Source organism: Aulonocara stuartgranti (assembly GCF_965226115.1).
Source record: "Aulonocara stuartgranti genome assembly, chromosome: 16".
NCBI lineage: Eukaryota > Metazoa > Chordata > Actinopteri > Cichliformes > Cichlidae > Aulonocara > Aulonocara stuartgranti.
The window spans coordinates 36,227,795-36,250,134 of NC_138952.1; the positions used below are offsets into that span (position 1 = coordinate 36,227,795).

General features: G+C 42.2%; 1 protein-coding gene across 1 annotated transcript; it reads right to left on the reverse strand.

Annotated features, from left to right (window-relative positions):
• Positions 1-320: 320 nt before the first annotated feature.
• prkag3b (protein kinase, AMP-activated, gamma 3b non-catalytic subunit) lies at positions 321-18,431 on the reverse strand. Its single transcript, XM_082508437.1, has 11 exons — positions 18,183-18,431; positions 15,311-15,415; positions 15,131-15,212; positions 9,745-9,803; positions 9,476-9,521; positions 6,671-6,725; positions 6,197-6,323; positions 5,471-5,636; positions 3,363-3,400; positions 2,984-3,130; positions 321-2,732 (listed from the first exon to the last, which is right to left on the reverse strand). The coding sequence occupies exons 1-11, from the start codon at positions 18,267-18,269 to the stop codon at positions 2,616-2,618; spliced, it is 1,029 nt and encodes a 342-aa protein (XP_082364563.1). The 5' UTR covers positions 18,270-18,431; the 3' UTR covers positions 321-2,615.
• Positions 18,432-22,340: the final 3,909 nt, after the last annotated feature.

Below are 22,340 nucleotides of genomic sequence, written 5' to 3' on the forward strand. Positions count from 1 at the left end.
CTCCATTCATATAAATTATATGATTGCCTGGAATAAAGACCTATCCAACCAATTCTTCAGCCAGACACAGGTGGGAATAGTACAACATTGGAATTCACAATGTCATCGCATCACTAATATTAATGACCAAGTATACTTCTTTATCTGAAGTCATGTAAGAGCTATGTAACGTCAGCGCCAGTTAAAAGTTCAGACACAAATACTGATTTAAGAATTGTTATTTATTTTCAACAGTGTACAACAAAACTAAAGACATCAGAAATATGAAATAAGACATATTAAATTATATGATTAATACAAAAGTATGAAACATTATTTCACAGTAGCCTGGAACTTTTCCAACAGTATTTAAGGCATTCTTAGAAAAATTAGGGAAGCCTCATAAAATGAATAGATGCAAGTTTCTGACTGATACTGTAGCCTTAGACAGCACATTCTTTTGCATTGTTCATGGAAACAATACAAAACAGATCTGAATTACATCTTAATCGTAAGATGTCCAAACTCCTTTAAAAAAAGTATAACTTTTGATAAATTAACAGAAGAATCACAACAGCGTGTACTCACATGTGCTAAGTTTAGGCTTATGGCATGCTGATGCTGATGGCATAGTGGATTCAGAGGAAGAATTACACAGTGAAGCTGCTTGTGGAGTATTAATGTCAGATTTGTCAAACTAAGAGTTTGAAGAAGAGCTAATAAGTGAATAGAGTTCAGAAGATTTGCTTGACTGTTTGGTGAAATAACAACAAATTGGCAGAGATACAGAATTTGCCAGTATTTGACAGCTGAAGCAAAAGATTTAAGGAGACCATTCAAATCATGTAACTGTTTTAGAATAAATTGTTCTTGAAGAAAGTAGTTCCCAATGAGACAGTTAAGTGAATAAGCACAATTATTCTTGTTAGGAGTCAGAAAAGGAAAACTGAAAGAATTAGGAGGAGATATTATGAAGGAGGACTATAGCAGGGTTAGAACACTGATGCCAGAAAGAAAAAATCTCCATTGCCTTCAGAAGGAAGGCAAGAACACCAGAAAGAGCAGGAAACCTTTAAGGATTTCAAGGCAAATAGGTCGATGGGTGGCTCCTCAAAGGAGAGCATGGGTTGGACTTAGGAGCCATGTTCCCTCTAAGCTGCGTGTGCAATCGCACACTGCTGGCATGGTCTCCAATCTGTGTTGCACACACAAAAAAAAATCTAACCTGAATTGAAATTAAAATAAATACGTTAACAATTCTGTTTTGCAGTGTGCGTCAGTAAGTGACCCGTGACTGGCTGCTCCAGCCAATGATGCGATTCACATTCGTATATACGCAGCTAATCAACGTGGTTGACAGGCTCTAACAGCGTCCTTATGTCCCGACGCCGGTGTTTTAGCGAGCAAAGTGGCGTGGCTGATGTGGAGTGAAGCCACGTTAATGACAACGTGTACAACCATTGGAGATGTGAGCAGGACAGACGGAACAACTGACGGACAAAGTGTGGACTTTATACCAGTTTTTAAATTGTGTTGATCGGCCACGTAAAACCAGAGTTATGATAAAATATCTGCAATGTTTGTTTTTCTTCCTGAATACTGTCGTTGTTTATACTTTATATAGAAACTGCGTTTTATAAGGAAAACACTCAAAAGCCTGTGAGCTAAAACAACACCAAAAAAAACCAGCCTTTCCTATTGGTGGAAAAATGTACCTCGTGGACCAATCAAAAAATGATATGGCAACATGGCATTTAGATGTTTAGGGAGGGGGAAGTTTTAGGAGTGACGGCGTGTTTGAGATGTGAGAGATTTGCCACGTTTAGCCTGTTTGGAGTCTAAAGTTAGTGTGTTGTCTTGTGTAGTTAGTGTGTAGTTAGTGTGTAGTTGGTGTGTAGTTAGTGTGTAGTTAGTGTGTAGTGTAGTCAACAGTTTTGTTGTGTGTCAGAACAATGAGGCGACTGCTGAGTGTTACAGGTGTTACAGCAGTGATACATCTGCTGCTGTCAGGCCTGCAGGTATCAGGCTGTTGTTCTCCTTCATCTCATAGTGGACAGAAATTATTTTTGGAGCGGCACAAATAATTTGTGTGGCATCAGATTTGATGCAGAACAGCTGATTGTTCTGTAAATAGTTTGAAATGTTTGTTTAAAAACGCCTTGGCTGCATTTTTAGGTAAACAGCTGCAAAAAACTTTGTTGTTTGCATAACTCAGTTACTTTTTTGAAGAAGTAACTATATAATTAATTACCCAACATTGGTCATTATATATTATATTTTGCAGACAGAGTTACAGACTCTCTCCCAGACCACAGACTCAGACTCATAATACAAGCCAGAGCTTTTAAAAAATAAAAAAAAAAGTTGTGTTTTCAAAATTGGAGTTCAAGTTATTTTTACTTCCAATAGTGTTAACATGCTACACAGGTGATGAACAAGATTTTTTAAATTTTCATTGTAAGTGGGCTAAAGCAGTTAATTAAAAGTAGTCTAACATAAATGCTGTAATTTGATTATTTTAATAAACATGTAACTTGGATGATTCGATGCTGGCGTGACCACAGTGCACACGTCTGCTGTTGCTCAGGGAGTTTGTGTGTTCGCTCAGACACATGAAACATTACAGGGAACATTGCTTAGGAGTACAGTGCATCAATGCCTGCAGGAGAGAGAACGAGGGCTTGGAGAAGGTCAGATAAAGACACAATCCCTCTGACCACATCATCACTGTCAACCAACACCAACCGATGTACCTGGTGAAACAAAAGATAACATTTTTCAGCTCCACTCTGCTGGATACATCAGTACACCCTGACACATTAAGTATCGAAGCTGTATTTTAAGTACTTATGTTGTGCATCTACCTAATGTACCTGAGCCTAATGGACTAACTTTGATTACACAGTCAAGAGCTCTCACGTCTGACTCATATTGCCACCAAAAGTATCCCAGCAGTTTGTGTATAAGTATTATTTTTGTAGCACTGCAGGCTGCACTGTATTACCTCAGCCTGTGCAATGCGATCGATGATGGTCTCCAGTGTTTCATGAGGGTAGCACTTAAGGACCCCCTCAACACAGCAGAATCTGGATGCAATGACTTCCCGCATTGTCATATTTAAGTTGTTATAGTTTTTCTGGGCTGCAAGGTTCTTAGGGACAGAAGAAAACCCAACAATGTTGTTAGCAGCTACTGATTTTACTTTCATAAGATAATAACATTTCTGGATTAACTGCTTATATATAAAGTATTTAACTGTTTCTATTTTTTCTTTAATAAATTTATGGTATTTTAATCAGAAATTGTGTGTGAAGATATACAGTGTAACACATGTGGGTCCTATGTACCATACATAATACATGGGGAAAAAAACAGCAACTTACAATAACATCAAATCTGGAGTACAGCGCCACCACTTTACCTACAGAGGATATACACAGAAAGGCCATGAGGTAAGTTTTTGTTGTTTTACCTTTTTCCAAAGTATGCATCCAAACTGAAGAAGAACAATAAAAAAATTTTAATTAAATTATGTAGCAAACAAACCAAAAACCTTCATATTATGACTCTTCGTCATATGAAGGTTTTTGGTCTAATGTGGCTATTGTTTGTCTTGATAACAGCTTTACAAACTGTTGTCATTATTGTCAGCCTTGTCAAAAATCAATTGGTAGAATTTTATTCTTAACTCCTTTGCATCCACCAGGTCTCTGATTAGGGTTAGTGGCAGGGCTAGGCTCACCTCTGCTGCTTTGTATGGAATTTACATCTATATAGCATATGCACATGAAAATGTTATAACAGAAGGCCTTGAAGCGTTGAAGCCTTTAATTGTCAAATAGCAAAAAAAAAAAAGCTGATCGTCTTTAGTAATCTGTATTATGACAAGACCAAGGACTGAAAGCTTTACATGCTGGTAAGAGAATAAAGACTACCATGAGCGGTAATGTAAACGTATCAAGCTTTTTCATATATTACAAAATTCAGTTAGTTGCATGTGATTACCTGCTGATGACTCATGATCATGCAAACTTCAAATTTTCCAGGTGAATAACAACATTAACTTAGCATGACAATTCAGAGCACCCAGCCTTCTTGGAGTCCCTGGGTGGTGTGCTGTAGGCTGCTCAACCTGGGGACTTTGTTGTCCTACTGTGAGACTTTCAATTCAATTCAATTCAATTCAATTTTATTTATATAGCGCCAAATCACAACAAAAGTCGCCTCAAGGCGCTTCATAGGTACAGAGAAAAACCCAACAATTATATGACCCCTTATGAGCAAGCACTTTGGCGACAGTGGGAAGGAAAAACTCCCTTTTAACAGGAAGAAACCTCCGGCAGAACCAGGCTCAGGGAGGGGCGGGGCCATCTGCTGTGACTGGCTGGGGTGAGAGAAGGAAGACAGGATAAAGACATGCTGTGGGCAACAACAGTGATACCTGGAGGGACGTGATTGGGAGGAACAGCCTCCCAGATCTGAACCTAAGTGGTGTTTTGTTCTTGGACTTCTGTGCCAACCACAGTTTGTCCATAACAAACACTAAGTTCAAACATAAGAGTGTCCGTAAGTGCGCGTAGCACCAGGACGCTCTAGGCCACAGGTTGATAATCGATTTTGTAATCGTATCACCAGACCTGCCGCCATATGTTCTAGACACTCGGGTAAAGAGAGGGGCTGGTGGTGAGTTGGATCAGGTAGTGGGGGAGGATGCTGGACAGACCTGGCGCTGGGAGTGCCTGGCAGAGGCCCCAGTCTACGAGATCTTCAACGCATACCTCCCACAGAGCTTCAGTAACATTCTGAGGGAGATGGTCAATTCACTGAGTCTGAATTCACCGTGTTCAGGACCTCCATTGCCGAGGCTGCACTGAGCTGCAGCCACAAGGTGGCCACAACCCCTGAACCAAATGGTGGACACAGAGGTGAAGGGAGCCACCAGGCTGAAGGAGGAGTCCTCTCTGGCTTGGTTAGCCTGTGGAACTTTGAAGGCAGCTGAAAGGTACCAACAGGCCAAGAGGAACGTGGCTCAGGCAGTGGCTGAAGCTCAAACTCAAGTGTGGGAGGAGTTGTCCGGTGGTGGAAGGAATACTTTGAGGATCTTCTTAATCCCACTGACACATTTTCCGTGGAGGAAGCAGAGTCTGATACTGATGCGGGGGACAACTCACCTATCTTCAGGAGCAAGGTCATTGAGGCAGTTAAACAACTCCTGGGGTGGATGAGGTTCGCCCTGAGTTCCTGAAGTGGAGATCAGGGGCGGTACCTCTGGACTGGCAGACTGGGGTGGTGGTTCCCATTTTTAAGAAGGGAGACTGGAGGGTGTGTTCCAACTATTGAAGGATCACACTCCATAGCCTCCCTGGGAAAGTCTATGTTAGGGTGCTGGAAAGGGGAGTCTGTCCATTAGTAGAACCTCAGATACAGGAGGAAGAATGCAGTTTTCAGCTTAAGTCTATCAATAGGAACAGTTAGCATGATATCAAACTACCTCGTTCATTGACCACAGGCAGAGCTGACACTCTTCTCTCCACAAAAAGGCTCAGAGCATCATAGACGGAAGCCGATTCCTGGATTGTTGCAATATGTTTAAAGGTACCAATCGGCACTTCACGGATTTGCCTTTGAAGAAACCTGGGTCTGGGAATCATAGATCCCTTAAGGGAAAAGACATAATAAAAGATAATATATTGTGATTTTGAGATTTTGCATTTCACTATTATTATTCTTAATATATAAAGTCTCAATATCATGAAAAAATATAATGCATCAATTAAAATGGAAAAGTAGACATCTTCAAACAGTGATGACAGCCCTTTTTGTGAGCATATAGAGGGCATGCAGATGTATCCAGGCTCCGATTTGTATCATACGTTACACAAAGGAGCTACATGTTTCTACCTCTGTCTACTATGTGCCATGAGAAATCACTGCATCTCAAGACCAATGCTGTTCAAGAAAAACAAACATTATCAAGCACAGCAGTGGTCCAGAGTAATTTACCATGATTTTTTTTTAACCATATCTGATGTATTTCTGGGCACCTGTAGCCCCTCAAAATTACAATTCATTTGGGAAAAAAAGATAATGAAAAGAAGTCTTTCAAATACCAACATACAGGAGAATAAAGATTTCTTTTCTTTGAGCCAGGTCTTTTAACTGCAATTAAATTATGGGATTAAGTTAACGGTGTGCTGCACAAGAAGTGTCTCCTTACAAAAATGTGGAGAAACTTGAGTATGCGTTTGTGAGTGAGGATGTGGAGGACGTTTCCTGATGCTGGGTCAATAACTGGCAGGCGGTGGATCTTATTCTTTAACAGGGAGTATATGGCATCAAACAAACTGAAAAGACAAACACGATTTGTGATTAGGATTTTAAGAATTTCAGAATAAACAGGCTATCCATGGTAAATTTCCTACATCTGCTTATTATTTTATATGGCTTTCAAACAGCCCAGTTAAGCTCTTTTAACAAGCAGACCACAGCTCAGATTAGTTAGCTCCAGCAATGAACACTGGTCGGAAGTCAATAGATACCAAATTCCCTAAATGTTGATATTTTGTACTTTGTTTGAAATTGTAGTTGTAAATCTGGTGTAATTTAAGCAAAAGAACTGTAGCCTTTAAAATGATAAAGTGTGACTACATTATGACTAAATTAAATAAATCTATTTTAGGGCTGGCCTTACCTGGACTCTGGTGTAATGCTGATTAGTCTGTTAAATGAGTACTGGAGATAGATTTCTGCAAACAGAAAAAAAACAAACAAACCACAAACTACTTGGAAACACAGCCTAAAGCTCATTTAAATGTTTAAAAAACAGCCATTCCCAAACTAAAGACCATTGTAGCCTATGAACATCATTTGTGGTGCAGCCAAACCTTTGATCAGAACCTGATCATTACACACGCCGAAGATCAAGTGTTTGCTTCTTGTGCTTCAGTTTTTTTATGCAACTAATTATTGTAAATAATGTCTCACTGCTCTTCCACACTACCTTCAGATCCCACCAGTGGGCCACAATGCAAGTTTTGGGAATAGTTGGTTTAAAAGAATTAGAATCCCATTTCCAAAAATGTTGGGATGCTGTCAGTAATGTGAATAAAAACAGAATGTAGTGATTAGCAAGTTATTTGAACTGTATATTTAACTTAAAATATAACAACTCAGAAACTGGGCAGCAGGCTTACTTGTAGTTCCTAGGATTTAAAAGTAGAACGGGAGGCAAAGCCTTCAGGTTTAGAATAGAATAGAATAGAATAGCCCTTTATTGTCATTCTACATGTACAATGGAGTTATGGCTGCTCCATGCACAGTGTTACAAACACTGTGCATGGAGCAGCAACATTATGAGGGACAGTGCTTGTTAACAGTAGAATGGCCGAGGGGAAAAGGCTGTTTGTGAGACTGACCACAGGCGCAGAACAGAGGGCAGTGCATCAAACAGGTGGTGGGCCGGATGAAAGGGATCACCTGTGATGGCCGTGGTTTTTCTGAGACAGGATGATCTGTCGATGGCCTACGGGTGGCAGAGTTCAGCCAGTGATTTTCTGCGCTGTTTTAATTACCCTCTGTGCAGCCTTCCTGTTCTCAGTAGTGGCCCCCATGTGCTGAACACCCAGGCAGTAGGAGAGCACGCTCTCCACTGAGGAGCGGTAGAAGGCCAGCACCAGCTTCCAGTCCAGGTTATTCTTCCTCAGGACACAGAGGAAGTGCAGCCATTGGTGAGCCTTCTTTAAAAGGGCAGAGACGCCCAGAAACCTGAATGTGGAGACTGATTCCACCCATTGCAATGAACTGGTCTGCATTGGTGCATCATATCTTTATTCTCTTCCCCCTCCTGCCCCCCCCCCTCTTTCTTAAATAGATAACTATCATATCTGATATCATATCTCACAGTACAATAATATTGAATGGGTTGCATTGTTGTATTTCTGTCATGTTTCTCAGGTCTTTGTCTGAATTTCTACGAACATTATTGCTAAGGATTGTCTTATTGCATTGGAGTCACACTGGGTTAAATATGTACACTTGGGTTTTAAGGGGTATTTATTATTTTCTTCTTTTTTTGGGTTGTATGGAAGCCCCAAACGCAATTTCATTGTTCTTGACAATGACAATAAATAAATACTACTACATTCTCCATTTATAATGAGAAGAGAGTGGACCTGTCTGTGCCCCCTGAAGTGCATTATGAGTTCTTTTGTTTTAAGCATGCCTGTGGACAAGGCTGGCACTGGTGGTCAGGAAAAGCTGCAGACAGCTCAAGCTGTGCCGGGTGGGGGGCACTCCTACAGGAAAAACCAAAGTCTGTCAGCCCGGTGGTAGGCGGACAGCTGCAGAAGAGGGCCTGGGCCGGCACCACTTGATCATGCAGGACATGTGCAGGCTTAAGTCTATCAATAGGAACAACCTCCTGCCGACTTCCAAAGTCCAAAAAGGAAAGGCTTTCGGCCTGGTTGAATAACCCTGAACGGGCCCGTCAAACAGAACAATAGGGTCGGGCAGGCAGTGGTGCACCAGGAATGGAAAACGAGTCTCTGGTGGAACGGAGAGACAGCATAGAGGTATTGAAACACGAAGGGGGGGGGGGCTCGCAGGCATGAATTCCCCAGGATCCCGGAGCGGCTGGCCAAGGACCAGTTCAGCTGGAGAATCCCAGAGGTCTTCCCTAACCGCGCAGCGCAAACCTGTAAGAGAACCCCAGAGAGCGGCCTTGAGTGACTCGTGAAGCTGCTTGCACATCCCGTTGGTTTGCGGGTGGTATGCTGTGGTTTGGTGGACCTTGACCCCCAGGCTGTCAGCCATGGCAGACCAAAGCTCCAAAACGAACTGGGGGGGGGAATGAAACGCGAAATCAACAAAAATTCCCTGGCCACCACCGCCGCTGTCATGGATGCCATCCCTGTAAGGTCTATGTCAGGGCGTTTGAAAGGAGAGTTCATACATTAGTCAAACTTCAGATCCAGGAGGAACAATGCTGTTTTGTCCTGTTCACAGAACACTAGACCAGCAGGAATCCTCTTGAGGATATTCGAGTGTGTGTGTGAGCTTATCAATCCAGTCTACATCCAGGCAGGAGCACCCAAACTCCTACTTCAGTGCTATGCTGTTGGAATACTATGTAATGAGGTTACTGTCTTGTTAAAATAAGCAAGAACATCTAAGGGGGAGGAAAAACCAAAAACATCATCTGGATGGCAACATGAGCATGTTGCTCCATGAGCTGTACTGTTGAGGATCAATCAATAATGTCTCTAATACGCATAGATGACCTCTAAATGTTTGTGGAAGCAGTGATAAACAGTATAATGGGCACATTTCCAAGCCAATAAGAAAAGATTGATTCATTTAAAAAAAAAAACATATTTAAAATATTTATAAACCACAGCATTCTGTTTTTATTTACATCCTGTTGAATGTCACAACTTTTTTGGAAAGCTGTTCTAAATTCTTATTCTTTCATGCTTGCGGACAGCATCGTTGAACAGACCTCTCCATGTCTCTATCTTGTGATCCTCAAGCTCATATATCTGAACCTGCAGACAAACCAAACATTTCAGATCCAATGATTATGGCAACATCCGACATGATGGAGGATTTTTACTTATTTTTTTAATCAGTATGGTTTTTGTATTATAACATGATTTGAAAGCACAGTGTGAATGCATTTGACAAAAGCATCCATCCATTTTCTTCTGCTAAAACACAAAGCAGCTAAATATATACAATAAATTTATAGTACTCAGAAACTCAGCTCACCAGAGGAGACTTATAGTATCGATGTAGTATGTTAATGAAGTCAGTGATGGTCAGCATACCTGGACAGAAACATATAGATCATGTTTAGCCTGAGTGACACTGGACGTACTGAACATGGATTCATCATGTTATGATGCTAACTGACACACATCTGGAAGTTTCTTATCTTACAAGTGAGCATGAAATGCTGTCTACTTTCCTTACTAACTAAATCAACACCATCAGAGCTTAATAACTATTGACCGCACCTCACGTCTCATGTAGTCAAGGTACTGGAAGACTAGTCTTGGATCTACTTGGATCTGACCTTTGATTTCAAGTGAATTTAATACCATCCAGCTGATGTTACTGATGCTGATGGAAGTGTCAGTAAGCCATCATGGATGACTGACTATGTGACTAGATATAAGACAGCGAGATGGTCTCTCTGGTCTTACACATAAAATAGAAGGGAAAAGCTACATAACCTGTGTCTCTTATGGAATAGGATGTAGATGTAATAGTGGTATACAGGCACTACAGTGACCAGGTCAACAACGGGCTGAATGGGAAGACCAATAGAGAGGCTTTATAGAAGACGGAGGTGAGCAGGCTCTATTTTCTTGGAAAGCTGTGGTCCTTAAATCCTAAAATGTTGAATATCTTTAATCACCCATTTGTGGCCAACACAGTGTACCTCACGATGGTCTTCTGGAGGAGCAGCATCCGAGCTGGTGACACCAACCATAAAATGATCATGGAGGCTGGCTCTGTGGCTAGAAACTGGACACTTTTAAAGATATGTATTATATACAGTGGGGCAAAAAAGTATTTAGTCAGCCACCGATTGTGCAAGTTCCCCCACTTAAAATGATGACAGAGGTCAGTAATTTGCACCAGAGATACACTTCAACTGTGAGAGACAGAATGTGAAAAATAAATCCATGAATCCACATGGTAGGATTTGTAAAGAATTTATTGGTAAATCAGGGTGGAAAATAAGTATTTGGTCACCTCAAACAAGGAAAATCTCTGGCTCTCACAGACCTGTAACGTCTTCTGTAAGAAGCTTTTCTGTCCCCCACTCGTTACCTGTATGAATGGCACCTGTTTGAACTCATCATCTGTATAAAAGACACCTGTCCACAGCCTCAAACAGTCAGACTCCAAACTCCGCCATGGCCAAGACCAAAGAGCTTTCGAAGGACACCAGGAAAAGTATTGTAGACCTGCACCAGACTGGGAAGAGTGAATCTACAATAGGCAAGCAGCTTGGTGTGAAAAAATCAACTGTGGGAGCAATCATCAGAAAATGGAAGACATACAAGACCACTGATAATCTCCCTCGATCTGGGGCTCCACGCAAGATCTCATCCCGTGGGGTCAAAATGATCATGAGAACGGTGAGCAAAGATCCCAGAACCACACGGGGGGACCTGGTGAATGACCTGCAGAGAGCTGGGACCAAAGTAACAAAGGTCACCATCAGTAACACACTACAACGGCAGGGAATCAAATCCCGCAGTGCCAGACGTGTTCCGCTGCTGAAGCCAGTGCATGTCCAGGCCCGTCTGAAGTTTGCCAGAGAGCACATGGATGATACAGCAGAGGATTGGGAGAATGTCATGTGGTCAGATGAAACCAAAGTAGAACTTTTTGGTATAAACTCAACTCGTCGTGTTTGGAGGAAGAAGAATACTGAGTTGCATCCCAAGAACACCATACCTACTGTGAAGCATGGGGGTGGAAACATCATGCTATGGGGCTGTTTTTCTGCCAAGGGGACAGGACGACTGATCCGTGTTAAGGACAGAATGAATGGGGCCATGTATCGTGAGATTTTGAGCCAAAACCTCCTTCCATCAGTGAGAACTTTGAAGATGAAACGAGGCTGGGTCTTCCAACATGACAATGATCCAAAACACACCGCCCGGGCAACAAAGGAGTGGCTCCGTAAGAAGCATTTGAAAGTCCTGGAGTGGCCTAGCCAGTCTCCAGACCTCAACCCCATAGAAAATCTGTGGCGGGAGTTGAAAGTCCGTGTTGCTCGGCGACAGCCCCAAAACATCACTGCTCTCGAGAAGATCTGCATGGAGGAATGGGCCAAAATACCAGCTACTGTGTGTGCAAACCTGGTAAAGACCTATAGTAAATGTTTGACCTCTGTTATTGCCAACAAAGGTTATGTTACAAAGTATTGAGTTGTATTTTTGTTATTGACCAAATACTTATTTTCCACCCTGATTTACGAATAAATTCTTTACAAATCCTACCATGTGGATTCATGGATTTTTTTTCACATTCTGTCTCTCACAGTTGAAGTGTACCTCTGGTGCAAATTACTGACCTCTGTCATCATTTTAGGTGGGGGCACTTGCACAATCGGTGGCTGACTAAATACTTTTTTGCCCCACTGTATCCACGTTCCTAGATGCTTTGCATATAATCTGCACCTGGCTAAACTGGCATAGTAACATACAATTATGAAATTATTTTTCTGTCGAGTCGTGTGCAAGGAAAACATAATCCAAGCAGATAATTTCATTTCACGACCGCAAGTATTCAGTGCCGCTCAATACAATTTGTTAAACAAAGTTTGCCAAATTAATTATCAACAGTTATTGTTTACTGTGTAGCTGTGGAAACCCTGACACCTGTCACTGGTTATGCTGAAGAAACCAGTAAAAAGGCTTTTGACTCAAGCCAGCAGGATTTCACTGCGAGCACAAAGAGCTACCTGTGGGAGTGACACTGTAGCAGCGTGTGCAACGCAAACGCTCAGTGTGTGCGATGGTTTCTTTGTGCGCTAAGTTCTACCCCTGCAGGCTCTTGAATTTATGCCTGAGGAATTTAAATGAGTGGGTGGCACCTGTGCCCGGGAAATGAAATTATTTAGTGATGTTTTTTCCCATGAAACGTATAACAGAAAAAGTTTTTAGTCCTTGTCCTTGATTGTTGCAGCGGTCCACTTGTTATTAGCATTTCTTGGTTTCCCTGATGCAGACCTTGTTCAGTCCAATGGCAAGGTGTTCTGATCTGAGCAATCATTTACTTTACTGGTGCTCTGCATGGGCTTCAACCCCTTAACCCAGCTCATCATTAATAATAGATATTGATATAGAGTTAGGAGTGGAGTGACCATCAGCCGCCTCCTGCACACAGAAACAGGTCCTAAGCACCATATTCATAAAGGGGGGACCACAGCCAACAGCACTCAAGTAGCAGATTGTGCACAGCTACCCCAGACACCATCTAACACACAGGGGCAGAATGTAAGATGCAAGCTGGAAAAGCATTTGCAGAGCGGCTTGGATTATAAAGAATTAATAAACCACTGAAGGTTGTATCGGGGGAGCTCAAGCTTCAATCGAGATTCATGTTACTCATGCTCAGTGCTACAGACAGATGATGTACAGGGAGTGCAGAATTATTAGACAAATGAGTATTTTGTCCACATCATCCTCTTCATGCATGTTGTCTTACTCCAAGCTGTATAGGCTCGAAAGCCTACTACCAATTAAGCATATTAGGTGATGTGCATCTCTGTAATGAGAAGGGGTGTGGTCTAATGACATCAACACCCTATATCAGGTGTGCATAATTATTAGGTAACGTCCTTTCCTTTAGCAAAATGGGTCAAAAGAAGGACTTGACAGGCTCAGAAAAGTCAAAAATAGTGAGATATCTTGCAGAGGGATGCAGCAGTCTCAAAATTGCAAAGCTTCTGAAGCGTGATCATCGAACAATCAAGCGTTTCATTCAAAATAGTCAACAGGGTCGCAAGAAGCGTGTGGAAAAACCAAGGCGCAAAATAACTGCCCATGAACTGAGAAAAGTCAAGCGTGCAGCTGCCAAGATGCCACTTGCCACCAGTTTGGCCATATTTCAGAGCTGCAACATCACTGGAGTGCCCAAAAGCACAAGGTGTGCAATACTCAGAGACATGGCCAAGGTAAGAAAGGCTGAAAGACGACCACCACTGAACAAGACACACAAGCTGAAACGTCAAGACTGGGCCAAGAAATATCTCAAGACTGGTTTTTCTAAGGTTTTATGGACTGATGCCCGGGCGGTGTGTTTTGGATCATTGTCATGTTGGAAGACCCAGCCTCGTTTCATCTTCAAAGTTCTCACTGATGGAAGGAGGTTTTGGCTCAAAATCTCACGATACATGGCCCCATTCATTCTGTCCTTAACACGGATCAGTCGTCCTGTCCCCTTGGCAGAAAAACAGCCCCATAGCATGATGTTTCCACCCCCATGCTTCACAGTAGGTATGGTGTTCTTGGGATGCAACTCAGTATTCTTCTTCCTCCAAACACGACGAGTTGAGTTTATACCAAAAAGTTCTACTTTGGTTTCATCTGACCACATGACATTCTCCCAATCCTCTGCTGTATCATCCATGTGCTCTCTGGCAAACTTCAGACGGGCCTGGACATGCACTGGCTTCAGCAGCGGAACACGTCTGGCACTGCGGGATTTGATTCCCTGCCGTTGTAGTGTGTTACTGATGGTGACCTTTGTTACTTTGGTCCCAGCTCTCTGCAGGTCATTCACCAGGTCCCCCCGTGTGGTTCTGGGATCTTTGCTCACCGTTCTCATGATCATTTTGACCCCACGGGATGAGATCTTGCGTGGAGCCCCAGATCGAGGGAGATTATCAGTGGTCTTGTATGTCTTCCATTTTCTGATGATTGCTCCCACAGTTGATTTCTTCACACCAAGCTGCTTGCCTATTGTAGATTCACTCTTCCCAGTCTGGTGCAGGTCTACAATACTTTTCCTGGTGTCCTTCGAAAGCTCTTTGGTCTTGGCCATGGCGGAGTTTGGAGTCTGACTGTTTGAGGCTGTGGACAGGTGTCTTTTATACAGATGATGAGTTCAAACAGGTGCCATTCATACAGGTAACGAGTGGGGGACAGAAAAGCTTCTTACAGAAGACGTTACAGGTCTGTGAGAGCCAGAGATTTTCCTTGTTTGAGGTGACCAAATACTTATTTTCCACCCTGATTTACCAATAAATTCTTTACAAATCCTACCATGTGGATTCATGGATTTTTTTTCACATTCTGTCTCTCACAGTTGAAGTGTACCTCTGGTGCAAATTACTGACCTCTGTCATCATTTTAAGTGGGGGAACTTGCACAATCGGTGGCTGACTAAATACTTTTTTGCCCCACTGTAGTTGCCTAATAATTATGCACAGTAACAGTCACCTGCACACACAGATATCCCCCTAAAATAGCTCAAACTAAAAACAAACTAAAAACTACTTCCAAAAACATTCAGCTTTGATATTAATGAGTTTTTTGGGTTCATTGAGAACATGGTTGTTGATCAATAATAAAATTGTTCCTCAAAAATACAACTTGCCTAATAATTCTGCACTCCCTGTATGGCTCACCTACAAAACACTGAAGCTTGCTGTCCCACAGCGGTGCTGCCCTCACACCATTAGCCACCAGAGCAAAGAAAGCCTTCTTCACCTGCCAAACAGACACCCAGTCACTGAAACCATGAACATGTTTTGTAACTGTGGCTTGTTTTACTGGCAGAATAAGAGGATGTGTTGTGAACATTCGACCTGCAGTGTTGTGTCAAAGATGACCAGTTTGGAGCTGGTTGGGATGGCATCGTAGCAGGAGTGACTCTTCATGAAGTTCATGTAAATGAATGTGTCAGTCTGGACCTGTGGAGAAGAGCAGGTGTTGCTTATGCCACAGACAAATAAGAAATATAATATACACTGCTGTTAAAAATGTTGGTTTCATGTTGGGTATTTATATGAGGGTTTTTATTTTTTTATAAGGGCATCATAATGTTTTCACAAAAAAAGATTATATGTTCTTCAAGCTTGGGTCTAACAGTGTTTTGAGAGTTTGAGGATGCTGACAGCATCTGCAGTCTCCTGGACAGAGACGTCTGATGTGATGATGTGATGTTTGGACCACCTTTTACATTTACTCTGGTTATTTCTTTGGCCCCTGGTAAGTTTTGATTTGCTCGTGCTCCATCTTTCCTTGATCTTACCGGTAGCTGGGACAGCTCCATCTACAATCCCAATTTAAAAAAAAATACCAAAAAAAATAAAAATACAAAAGAAAAAAAAAAGGGCAACAGGGCAAATTTACCACCGTGTAGCAATATTTGAAAATAGCAACTGCAGTTTCAATACTTCTAAAGTGACCAGAAACAGTGGATCAAGTATGCAGCAGAATAAATATTATGGGGAATTCAGCAAACACAAGCCACATCTCCCGTCGGATTTCTTTCCCGTTTTCAGGACATATGTGTGTTACAGTTACCAGGCAACCTGGTGAACCCTAAAGCTTCAAGTCATCGCTATTTCAGTTAGGTGTCTGTACCCGACTGTCCACTGCTTCAGATTACACCTGGAATTTAGTTGGGTAAACAAGGTTGCACATTATTTTATAAAGTAATTATCAGAATCAGAATACGTTATTAATCCCTAAGGAAACTGTGTGGTTACAGTAACAATCTGAACTAATTAAATAATACAGTACGTTACAAAGTTACAAAACATAAGAAATAGCTCTAATATATACAAATGGCTATCCAGAATACTACAGAGGTTCAATATATTGACATTTGACTCTAAACCTCAAACTGTAAAACTCACTGTAAAGGACAGCCACAGGCAGGAATGATTTCCTGTGTCGTTCAGTGGTGCATTATGGGTAGTATGTCAGTGAAGGCGCTCCTGTGACTGGCCGGCACATCGTGGAGTGGGTGGGAGGTATTGTCCAGCATTGTCCTTATCACCGTATCCTTAACATCTGCCTCTCAGACACCACCTTAAGGAAGTCCAGCTCCATCCCCACATTGCTGGCCTTAGGATCAGTTTTATTGAGTCTGCTGGCATCTGCGGCCCTCAACCTGCTGCCCCAGCATGCAACAGCAGAGGATCGCACTGGCCACAACAGACAGACAATCCTGAGTGTTGTCTGACAGATGTTACAGTTTCTTCTGATTGCTTGAGCACATTTTTTGTAACTATTGGCTAATTTTGCAAAACTCTTCACACAAATAAGAAAACCTGTCACCCAATCATCAAAACATTGTAGTTCTCTTGCAAAAGCAAACACAGCTAGATTAACTCTTCACACCTTCGTAAAAATGGTGTTTCCGTATCAAACAGTACACACAAGCCATCATCTACTAAGCACACAATGCGCCAACTGCACACTGATGGTATGAATACAAAACACATCTGGCTTTTGCTTTCTCTGTGCACAAGGTAGGCTATGTCAGTGTGAGCTCATACTTCTGTCATAGATCCATAAGCATAGAGGGATCCAAACTTCAAGTACTGGTGTTTATTCAAACACATCAAAACAAACACAAGTGTTTATTTCCAAGTATAGGATTATTTGCAATCGCCATAATGACTATATGGGTTACTTGGTCTGCAGTGAACATGCTTCCTCTGCCCCAGCATCTGGTCATCTAGCAATTCTGTAAAGTAACAACTTCAGTATTTTTACATCAATGGTATTGGTGTGTTTCTCATTGGCATATGGCAGTGCTACAAATCTTTGTGCAAAGTGACTGTACTGACCGATTCTCATTTCAAGATGTCCTTATGGTGCTTGCTACAGTGTAGCGGCTCGAGTTAGGCTGGACCCGTTGGCCAGCTACCCTCAGGGTCATTCCACGGTTGATTACACGGTCCACTATTGTAGCTCTGATGTCATCAGCAATTCTATTTCTTACTCTTCCTACCCTTCCTCTCCCCCCTCCTCATCTTCCTCTCCCTCCTCCTCGTCTTCCTCTTGCTCCTCCTTGTCCTTGTCGTCCTCTTCATCCTACTTCTTCACCTCCACGTCCTCTTCCTCGGCCTCCTCTACTTATCACTCTTTCTGCTCCCTCCATTGTACTCCGCACACACAGCTTACCTGTATTATAGTGCTTAGGCTGATTGCAAAGTGAACTGATTATCTAAAAAAGTTTTCACATGTGAAAGTGTGCCAGACAGTTGGCAAGTTAGTGTTAATGATAGCCATACATGTGTATACTTTTGCTAGGAGTGTGTTGGAAATGTGGTAATTGAGTGTTGTGCAGTGAATTGTGCCTACAGTTTTGCAAAGTGTGTGTTACAAAATTGCAAACTGAGTGCAAAGCAGTTTTTGTGCTTTTAGTTTTGCAAACTCAGTGAGTGGTTTTGCTATAAGTCTGAATAGTTTTAGAGATTGTGCTACAGGAATCACAGTTAGGGTTTAAGCATTCAGAAAAAACTGTAAAAGACCTCAGTTGACGACTCTGACCCTTCCTGTAGACTGCAGTAGTGTTTTTAACCCAGTCCAGTTCATTATCTATGTGTAATCTGAGGTAATATAAAAGTAGGTCCAGTGTTTTTTCTTAGCAACTTTTCAAAGTCACGTAGAACAAACAGCAGCACACGAGGTGCGAGGTGGAGGGTGAGGACAGTGTCTTACCTCTGCCAGAGGTTCCATAGCCTGCAGACAACAGCAATAAGAGGTCTGCACACGTAGAATCACACTGACCCACAAAACCCTGGGCATCAAAATGACAGACAGCAGCACTGTGACGGACTGTCTACCTGGAGGAGCTGTGAGACTTTGCTGCCAAGTCAGATAAAGAGGTGTTGAAAGAGTCCAGACATGGTGAGAAGGACGGAAAACTGGACAAATTGAGAGGGAGACAAATTGCTCTGTGAAGCTTGAGACAGCTGGGACAGAATGTCTGGGAAAGACTGAAGTCTAAATCTGGACTGAAGTGTGAGAGTGGCATTTAGAGGGACAGAGGAAGAGTGGGTGGAGACGGGGGGGGGTATTGCCTTATTAACATTTGTAGCAGAGCAGAGGACGCTCATCCCGGTCACTTCATCTTCTGAAAGTGGAAACTAAACACAGATTTAATAAGCAGTTTGTATGTACGAGATGTCTGCATATCCAATAATCCATCCTCTCCTCCACCTCTGGCTCCATGAAAACAGCCAAAGTGCCAACATTTATACTGGTTCTTGAGTGCAGACTCGAGAACCAGTGGGTGATACAGCAATGACAACATCCAGCTACGGTAGCAACCAGCGCACTTCAGCACATTCGTTAGCTTCAATGTCATGAACTATTTGTGTGTTTTTAAGATTAGCTATCAGATCATCAGACATGTTTTAACAGTAGACATAACTTCTCTGTCCAAAGTGTCATTTTTACTCTTAAAGAATTTTACATTACTTTTAGTTTTGTTTCCAATTCTTGTGAAACAGCTGCTAGTGATATTAGCTAATATGTGTCTTGATGCTCAATCATCCAGGTAAGTAAATCCCAGAGGCTGATTCTGCTAATCTTGACTTGGATGAGCAGAATCAACCTTCATTAGCTAATATTACTTTGATTTTAAGTGTGGAAATGTTCATATTTTAGCTTACATTTTTAATAACCAACTTTGATGTAGGGCTTTTAATGAGGTGCATTTAACTTCTCCCAGGATAGCTGAACTTTATACTTCTGTGTTACAGGAAGAAAGAAGTGCTCAGTACAGCTTTAAGACTTTGCTGGTACTACTGTGGGAGACATTCAAAGTTTACTGGGCCAGTAACTATTTATAAATCTAGTAAACCATCTCCTACTTTGCACCGTAGTCAGTTTACATGCAGCCTCTAACATCACTAAACACATAGTCAACATTCACATTTTTACAGAAAAGATTTAAACTTTGCCAAAAAACCCTTTGAAACCTGAAACCATGTGTTCTCTCTTAATTTCCAACAAAACATAACAAAATAAACTCTGCAGTTTGTTGACTAAAAATGAAGAAACTGTTGGCAAACGCACACAGATTCAGCACTTCTTCTCAGGTGTTAACACAGCTCAAACATGTAGATCATTCTCTGAATCCAGTTTACATTGTAATTCAGATTCACAGCCAGCTTGTACAACGTCGTGCTAATAATAACTGCAGGTGTCCAAACAGGCTGTGCTGCTGGTTACAGGAGACCTCACATATTAATAGTTTACAGCTATTTACAGAGTCCTTTTAAAATGTTGTTGGAGTATCACAGTTGCAAAGAAAAGTTGTCAGCGCCCTGAAAACGCATAGAAGCTGCAGTGATTGGACAGAAGAACAAACACAATGTGATTAAACTAAAAAACAGCAAATCTGTAAAATCTATGTCTGCAAAAAGTGAATAAAGGTGAGCATCAGAACACATCTGTGGAGAGATGCTCAAACTTAACCACGTTAAATGAGATGAGCCATTTCTTTTTAAATGCCAGAATCCCACTGTTGGTAATTTATGTTTGAATAGAGTTGATCTGAAGTGGGTCAAAACTCGTGACAACCCAGAAGGTGAGCTGCAATAATTTCACTGGGTGGTGGCATAATCCATTCTCATAAACCACTTAGAAAAATACATAGCATAGCATTGGAGTGCTATGACTTCTTAGAGCAGAACGAACGAAAAAATTTATATATAATATAAAAATCATCATTGCAGATCAGTCAATGCCAGTAACAGTAACACTGATTCTTATTCATATTTATGTAGTTTTCCTTGTTTTTTCATTATTAGTTCTTTTACGCAGTGACTAAAAAAGACACTTCCACTTGATGTGCTAGTATAATATAGTGAAGTCAGGGCACTTGCAGTGCAGTAGTTCTCCTGTAGAAGGGCGCAGTCCGAGGAACAGCAAAGATACTGCACAGGCCTCTGGTAGAGAGGCCTGAAGGATAAAGATCACCCCAGGGTGAGAAGGGAATTATATACATGTCTATGTTTGATCCTGAAATCCTGACAGATTTTTTTATTACGAATGTCTCGGTACATTTTTCTATTCACCTTTTCTTGAGTTACATGAAGCGTGACAGTTCCATATGCTGAACGACAGCCCACAAGCATTGACTGACTGATTGTCACTAGTAATGAAACACGTACATGCATCTACTGTTCACTACAAAGCGCCTTAAGGCGACTGCTGTTGTGATTTGGCGCTATATAAATAAAATTGAATTGAATGCAGTGAAACAGGCCCCCTTCCGACCGTAAATACAGGCACAAACATGACGTTGGTAAGACAGGTCGGAGAGGTAGGAGGGTAAGAAAAACAATGAAATACACAATACATGAGGGGAGAGGAGGGAAAAAAACTCCACCCAGACTGAGCTCCTCAGGGGAGAGCAGTTTGGGAACAAAACCCTCAATGAAGCACATGAGTCTTCACACCTTACAACATAAAAAACACGGGACTTGCGATGGGTGGGGTTTGGGAGAGAGGCGACGTAGACAACAGCCATCCGGTCCTGCAGCCGGACCCTGGCCCTGGACACAGACTCGCCTGACTGCATTGGGTGGAAGTTCGAAGCCGTTGGAGGGGGGAGGTTATTGTATATCTGTCTGAGTACATGTGTATGCGTGCGTGTATCCTGTATCCAACTCGAGAGAGTTCCCTTTCACCTAGTTTTAAGCAAAAGTCAACAATCCCCCAGCCAACACAGGTGACCTTGAGGAAGTAGGAGGATAGGGCAGAGTCACACACCGTCTTTAATCTGGAAGGATTTGTTGTTCCAGCTTCGGCTCTGGAGCTTCCAGCTGGTGAGGGGAGGCCGTGTGAAGATGCATCCCAATTTTGCAGTTGATCTACTGTCCATCACTGGTCCCAGGTCTATTGATTTCCCATTGCAGAGTCGTGAGCTTCTCCATGATTTTATCTATAGTGCGTTCAATAAGCACAGTCTGAGTACTCACTGCATCAGTCATGCCGGTCAACCTTTTTGGGCAGCTGTAACCGCTTTCATTAGTCGTAGATAAGCCAGGGCTATGCCAGCTCCAATCAGCAGGAACCCCGTTATCATGGTTCCAAATAGGTAGATGTCTTCAACGTCCTCCATCGAGTGTTGCCAGGCACAAGACCCGCCACCCCCCAGCCGTCCATTGTGTATGCAGCAGCCAACATTCCTGCAGGACATTCAGGCTCCCCCGGTCTTCTCGGTGAGAAGAAGATGTCAGTCGCGTTAAGAGACTAGTTGATCAAATCCAGAATTTCTTGATTTTAGAGAACAAGACGGAGCGAGTCGCTGAGTTAGAGCAGACGAGACAAAAGAAGCCAAACAGGAAAGATAAGGGAGGGAGAGAGGAAGATGTGACCGCCTCCGTCGAGAGCCAAGCCTTTATTGTTAGTATGGTATATTGAGATGATATGCAGTGCCCTTTGACCTCCAAACATGGTGTGTATAATGGCTTCCAGAGTTCAGTTTTGGTCTCAGGCTATATTCTCCCAGTATTTCACAGGCGTCTATTGTTATTCAGCAAACTTTTAATGCTCAACATACTTTTTCTTTAGCAATGGAGTCTTGCATGGCGAGCGTGCATACAGGCCATGGTGTGCATCTCTTATTGTTTTCTTTGAAACCATTGCACCGGATGATTCCAGCTCCTTTTGTAGTTTTGGTCCTCAGCACTTGGACAACTCTTCTGAGAATTTTCACTTCTCTGTCTGAAATCTTGTGGGGAGCAACTGGTCATGGCTGGTTTATGGTGAAATTATGTTCTTTCTTGTTCCAGATTATGGCTCCCATAGTACTCACAGGAACCTTATTTGATCCACTGTATAGTGACTGGAACATGTAGTTAA

What these genes read in the sequence shown, in the direction of transcription:
- prkag3b (XM_082508437.1), bottom strand. Translation starts at nt 18,269, where the DNA reads ATGCCCAGGGTTTTGTGGGTCAGTGTGATTCTACGTGTGCAGACCTCT. An exon ending in CTATGGAACCTCTGGCAGAG is followed by an intron (nt 15,416 to 18,182) that starts GTAAGACACTGT and finishes TCTTCTCCACAG; the next exon opens with GTCCAGACTGACACATTCAT. An exon ending in ACTCCAGATTTGATGTTATT is followed by an intron (nt 3,131 to 3,362) that starts GTAAGTTGCTGT and finishes TCTGTCCCTAAG; the next exon opens with AACCTTGCAGCCCAGAAAAA.